Below are 6,148 nucleotides of genomic sequence, written 5' to 3'. Positions count from 1 at the left end.
CAGTTTGGTATAATCGAAATTTTCAATTTTGTGATCAGTAATGATCTCTAGTTCTGCTTTGGTCATAAAGACCTTCTCCTTCCACAGGTCTGAGAGGTAAACTATCCTATGTTCCTCTAATTTATTAATAATTTCATTCTTTATGCCTAGGTCATGAACCCATTTGCCCTTATCTTGGTGTGAGTTAAATATGGATCAATGCCTAGTTTCTGCCATATTAGTTTCCAATTTTCCCAGCAATTTTTATCAAACAGTAAGTTCTTATCCCAAAAGCTGGGATCTTTGGGTTTGTCAAAGACTAGGTTGCTATATTTGTTGACTGTTTTATCCCTTGAACCTAATCTATTCCACTGATCAACTAATCTATTCCTTAGCCAATACCAAATAGTTTTGGTAACTGCTGCTCTATAATATAGTTTTAGATCTGGTACAGCTAAGCCACCATCATTTGATTTTTTTCATTAATTCCCTTGAAATTCTTGACCTTTTGTTTTTCCATATGAACTTTGTTGTTATTTTTTCTAGGTCATTAAAATAGTTTTTGGGATCTGATTTATAGCTAAATAAATAGATTAGTTTAGGTAATATTGTCATCTTTATTTATTTGTTACCCTATCCAAAAGAGCATTTAATATTTTCCAATTGGTTAGATCAGACTTAATTTGTGTGAAAAGTGTTCTGTAATTTTGCTCATAAAGTTTCTGATTTTCCCTTGGCAGATAGATTCCTAAATATTTTATATTATCAGTAGTTACTTTAAATGGAATTTCTCTTTGTAACTCTGACTTTGGATTTTGTTAGTGCTATATAAGAATGCTGATGACTTATGTGGGTTTATTTTATAACCAGCAACTTTGCTAAAGTTGTGGATTATTTCTAATAACTTTTTAGCAGAATCTCTGGGGTTCTCTAAGTATACCATCATGTCATCGCAAAGAGTGATAATTTGGCTTCCTCATTGCCTATTCTTATTCCTTTAATCTCTTTCTCAGCTCTTATTGCTATAGCTAAGCGTTTCTAATACAATATTAAATAGTAACGGTGATAGTGGGCAACCTTGTTTCCTCCAGATCTTATTGGGAATGGTTGCAGTTTGTCTCCATTACATATGATGCTTTACTGATGGTTTTAAATAAATGCTGCTGATTATTTTAAGGAAAAGTCCATTTATTCCTATACTCTCAAGTGTTTTAATAGGAATGGATGTTGGATTTTATCAAATGCTTTTTCTGCATCTATTGAGATGATCATATGGTTTTGTTAATTTGGTTATTAACATGGCCAATTATATTGATAGTTTTCCTAATATTGAACCAGCCCTGCATTCCTGGTATAAATCCTACTTGATCATAGTGTATTATCTTGGAGATGATTTTCTGTAGTCATTTTACTAATATCTTATTTAAGATTTTAGCATCAATATTCATTAGGGAGATTGGTCTATAATTTTCTTTCCTTGTTTTCAGCCTACCTGGTTTAGGTATCAGTACCATGTCTGTGTCATAGAAGAATTTGGTAGGACTCCTTCATTCCCTATTTTTATCAAATAATTTATATAGCATTGGGCCAATTGTTCTTTAAATGTTTGGTAAAATTCACATTAAATCCATCTGGTCCTGGGATTTTTCTTAGGAGTTGTTTAATTGCCTGTTCTATTTCTTTTTCTGAAATGGGACTATTCAAACAATTTACTTCTTCCTCTTTAGTCTGGAAGTCTGTATTTTTGGAGGTAGTCATCCATTTCACTTAGGTTATCAAATTTATTGGCATAAAGTTGAGCAAAATAACTCATTATTTCTCTAATTTCCTCTTCATTGGTGAAAAGTTCTCCCTTTTCATTTTTAAGACTACTAATTTCATTTTCCTCCCTCCTTTTTCTAATCAGATTTACCAAAGGCTTATCTATTTTATTGGCTTTTTCATAGAACCAACTCTTAGTTTTGTTAATTAGTTCAATAGTTTTTTTTACTTTCAATATATATATATATTTTTTTATTTAATGGCCTTTTATTTACAGGATATATACATGGGTAACTTTACAGCATTAACAATTGCCAAACCTCTTGTTCCAATTTTTCACTCTTACCCCCCCCCCCCCCTGAATGGCAGGATGACCAGTAGATGTTAAATATATTAAAATATAACTTAGATACACAATAAGTATACATGACCAAAACATTATTTTGCTGTACAAAAAGAATCAGACTCTGAATTATTGTACAATTAGCTTGAAGGAAATCAAAAATGCAGGTGTGCATAAATATAGGGATTGGGAATTCAATGTAATGGTTTTTAGTCATCTCCCAGAGTTCTTTCTCTGGGCATAGCTAGTTCAGTTCATTACTGCTCCATTAGAAATGATTTGGTTGATCTCGTTGCTGAGGATGGCCTGATCCATCAAGAACTGGTCATCATATATATTGTTGTTGAAGTATATAATGATCTCCTGGTCCTGCTCATTTCACTCAGCATCAGTTAGTGTAAGTCTCTCCAGGCCTTTCTGAAATCATCCTGTTGGTCATTTCTTACAGAACAGTAATATTCCATAATATTCATATACCACAATTTATTCAGCCATTCTCCAACTGATGGACATCCATTCAGTTTCCAGTTTCTAGCCACTACAAAGAGGTCTGCCACAAACATTCGTGCACATACAGGTCCCTTTCCCTTCTTTATAATCTCTTTGGGATATTACTTTCAATATTTTTAATTTCTCCTTTTAATTTTAGAATTTCCAATTTAGTATTTGATTGGGGGTTTTTAATTTGGTCTTTTTTTAGTTTTTTTAGTTGCAAGCCAATTCATTAATCTTTTCTTTTCTTTTTATTCAAGTAAGCCTCTAAGGTTAAATTCCCTCTTATTACCGCTTTGGCTGCATCCCACAAATTTTGGTATGATGTCCGATCTCAACTTCTAAAGCCTTTGTGCCCTTTCCTGGGAGTCACGAGAGGCAGGGAAAACCAGCCAGAACGGAGGGCTTGCCCTGCCCGGGTTGCCCCGGCCTCCCTCCCCCATTCCTCCTTAAGTCTCAGAAGCCCTTGCCGTGTCTCCCGGCGGGAGACCCCCGTGGGGGCAGGTTTGCTATCCTACTGTTTTTCTGCTAGCTGACTAAGGGAGATTTATGTCTTCACCCACGAGTCCGGTTCCCCCGCACAGCACAAGCGCCTGGAGGCCTGGTGCGGGCCAGCAGGCCCCGGAGCTCCGCCCGTTCCGGGGCCGGCCCTCGGGGGCCCCCGCTCCCGGCTCCGGCCATGCAGAGGCCCTTAGCGCCCGGCTCTCTGTGCCTGGTGCCGGCCCAGGCCTCGGGGCAGGCGCCGCCCCGCTACCTGTGCTACAGCGAGGGCCCCGACGGGCCGGGGCCGGACGCGGACCTCGCCGGGACTTCCACTTTCAACCTCTAGTGAGTGCTTGCGGGGGGCGCCGGCCCCGGGAGGTCCCGCGGGTGCCGGCCCCGCCTCCGCAGTCCCCGGCCAGCCCTTGGGATCCCTGCTCCCCCGGCCTGCTGCCCGCGTGCTGTGGGGAGCAGGACCGGGATGGGGCGGAGTGCGGAGAGCATAGGGACCCTCCTCTGAACGCGCCCTGACCCTCCTTCCTGTCCCCAGTGTGACCGATGCCCTGGAGCTCTGGAACACCGGCTTCACCCCGGAGAGCCTGGAGAAACACGTGGGTGCCCTCCCGTTCCCTGTCCGAATCAGCTGGGTCTCTCTCACTCCGTTTTCACACCGCGGACCCCGCCCCGATGCCGGCCCAAACCGGGTGCACGATTCCCGCGTCGTCATCCTGCGCCCCCCACCCCATGCAGTTCCCATCTCCGCCTCTCCATCCTGCACCTCCCCCAGTGTCACACCAGACTGGGCTTGCCTCCGCCTCCATCCCCCCCAGTGCCACACTGTACGGGTTCCCACCTCCGCCTCTCCATTCTGCGCCCCCCACCCAAATCCCTTTGAAAAGTTCAGCTAGTGGTCCCCAGACCTGGTTGACCGGGCTTTATCTTATTCCGCAGAAAGCCCAGCATGATCTGGATGGGGCCGAGGACTATTCAGCCTGGTTCCGGTGAGCTTCCTTGGGGAGACAAAGCTGGGGTCCTGGTTACCCCCAAACCGAGCTGAGCCGGTCCCTCTCCTGACTCCCCGCAGGGTTGCCCGGGACCAGCACGCACTGTCTTTGACCCTGAAGGATGACGGCAGCGCTTCCCTGACTCTCTCCAGGGAAGAGAAAACCCTGACTTTTGACCTTGCTAAGGTGCCCCGCTCCGAAGCAGCTCCCCGGCTCCAGGCATTGATGCTGGGGCTGGCAGAGCAAGTGTGCGGGTTGGAGAGGCAGCTGGCAGGTACTCCTCGATGTCCCTGCGGTAGTCTAGCGCTTGGCCTGGGGTCCTCTCTTAGGAAGTGGACCGGACCTGGGCACATCTCTGGCCCAGGGGTTTGCCCCAGCCTTGGCTCTCGCTGCCCCTGGCATTTACAAGGTGGTCATCTGTGAGAGTTTTTCCCATTTGTTGACCCTAGAAGTCAGAAGTACCAGATAAGGGTGTAAGCATGCAGTGTACAGGGAAATTTCCTCTAGTTGGAATTGTTCAAAAGAATGGGGTATGTTGGCAGATAGTGGGAGTCCTAAAAGTAGAGACTGGATAGCCACTGATCAGGAGCCTTGCAGCCGCTTTTTATTCAAGTTCTAGTTAGGATGATCACTGACACTCCTTCCAGCTGAGCTTCTGATGCTATAAAGCATGCAGGCTATCACCTGTAGTCCAGATACGCTGGAATGAGGGAGCAGCAAAAGCTTCAGCTGTCCTAGAACATGGAGTAAAATTCCTTGTGTGACCCAACTTATTTTTTCCTCAGCTCTGAAGGATGAGATGCCTAGCCCCAAAAAGAAGCCCCAGACAGGAAGACAGCAGGTGTTTTGGCCAGGTAGGAAGCCACCTACGGGAAGAGGAGTAAAGGATGCGGGCGAGGCTCCCTATGCCCCCAGCCATATTTATGATCCTCTCTGATCTGAGTCAGTTGGATTCAGAGACTAAAGTCCAGCCCTGTGTCCATACTTTACCCCAGGAAAGTCTCATGTGGGGTAGATGATTGGCGATGAGAGGGGGATTGAAGGATATGACCCCTCGTGGTGATGGGGAAAAGCTTAAGGAGACTTTTTATACACCCTAGCTCCAGATTTTCGAAGAGGTGCCCAGGGCCCTGCAACCAGGAAATGGATGCCAGGAGAGTCACTCATTAATCCTGGCTTCAAGAGGTATCACCTGCCCTGCCCCTCTCTCTCCTGTCTCCCTGGAAAGGAGCTCCGGTGCTCTTTTTCATCTCCTTGGATGAGGGGCCTCCCCCACCCCAGGCCCAGCTTCCTCATTGTGTCCTTTCTGTCTGTGCAGTAAGAAGCCAGCCAGTGGAGTGCACTTTGATGACACCTGAGACATGGTAACTCCTGCATGAGCTTTCTGCCTCTTGGGGCCCGGGACCTCCAGTCCAGGCTCCAGGGAAGCCAGTGGACCTCAGAGGCCAGCATGAAGGAGAAGGGGGAAGGGCCAAGCTGGCTCTGTCCAGAGAAACAAGTGATTCATCAAGTCTGTGACAGCTGTTCCCAGATCAGCCGCTCTTCTCGAGCAAAGCAAAATAAATCCACAGATATTTATTGTCTAATGTGGTAGCACTCACTTTCTTTAAACTTATCTCAAGCTAAAGAGTGGTCTGGGGGATTCTTAGACCACCTCCCCAACACCCCACCCCACCCTCAATTTAGGGAAAAGACTGGTACAGGTTGCTCTGGGAGTGGGGGCCAAAAGATACAGATTGTGTCAGCTCTAACCTCCAGCCAAACCAAACTACTTTATGAAGGCGGCTCCCTCTCCATTCCTACAGGTTTGGGGATGGGGGAAGGGAGAGGAAGGTGGGGCAAGCCTAACAAGACCAGAGTGAATCACTAATGAGGGTCTCACACCCAGGGATGAGGTACTATGTTTGCCCTATTACAAATATAAAATGAGATAATATCCATAAAATGCTACACAGTACTGAGTGCAGATATTAAATACAAGGGGGTTTTGGGGTTTTTTGAAGCTTTTTATTTTCAAAGCATATACATAATTTTCAAAATTCACTCTTGTAAAACCTTGTGTGCCAAATTTTTTTTCTCCCTTCCCCCT

General features: G+C 45.3%; 1 protein-coding gene across 1 annotated transcript; it reads left to right on the top strand.

Moving 5' to 3' along the window:
• Positions 1-2,976: 2,976 nt before the first annotated feature.
• On the top strand, positions 2,977-5,645 carry PAXX (PAXX non-homologous end joining factor). Its single transcript, XM_031951963.1, has 7 exons — positions 2,977-3,403; positions 3,606-3,666; positions 4,007-4,056; positions 4,140-4,333; positions 4,845-4,913; positions 5,160-5,244; positions 5,378-5,645. The coding sequence occupies exons 1-7, from the start codon at positions 3,255-3,257 to the stop codon at positions 5,415-5,417; spliced, it is 648 nt and encodes a 215-aa protein (XP_031807823.1). The 5' UTR covers positions 2,977-3,254; the 3' UTR covers positions 5,418-5,645.
• The last annotated feature ends 503 nt before the right edge of the window (positions 5,646-6,148 follow it).

The sequence above is a fragment of the Sarcophilus harrisii genome, chromosome 2, assembly GCF_902635505.1.
Source record: "Sarcophilus harrisii chromosome 2, mSarHar1.11, whole genome shotgun sequence".
Taxonomy (NCBI): domain Eukaryota; kingdom Metazoa; phylum Chordata; class Mammalia; order Dasyuromorphia; family Dasyuridae; genus Sarcophilus; species Sarcophilus harrisii.
The sequence above is the reverse complement of the archived record's forward strand: the minus strand, read 5'-3'. Positions and strand labels throughout refer to the sequence as shown.

Coding starts and splice junctions, on each gene's coding strand:
- PAXX (XM_031951963.1), top strand. CDS start 3,255: ATGCAGAGGCCCTTAGCGCCCGGCTCTCTGTGCCTGGTGCCGGCCCAG. Junction 3,404..3,605: donor ACTTCCACTTTCAACCTCTA/GTGAGTGCTTGC, acceptor TCCTGTCCCCAG/TGTGACCGATGCCCTGGAGC. Junction 4,057..4,139: donor GACTATTCAGCCTGGTTCCG/GTGAGCTTCCTT, acceptor GACTCCCCGCAG/GGTTGCCCGGGACCAGCACG.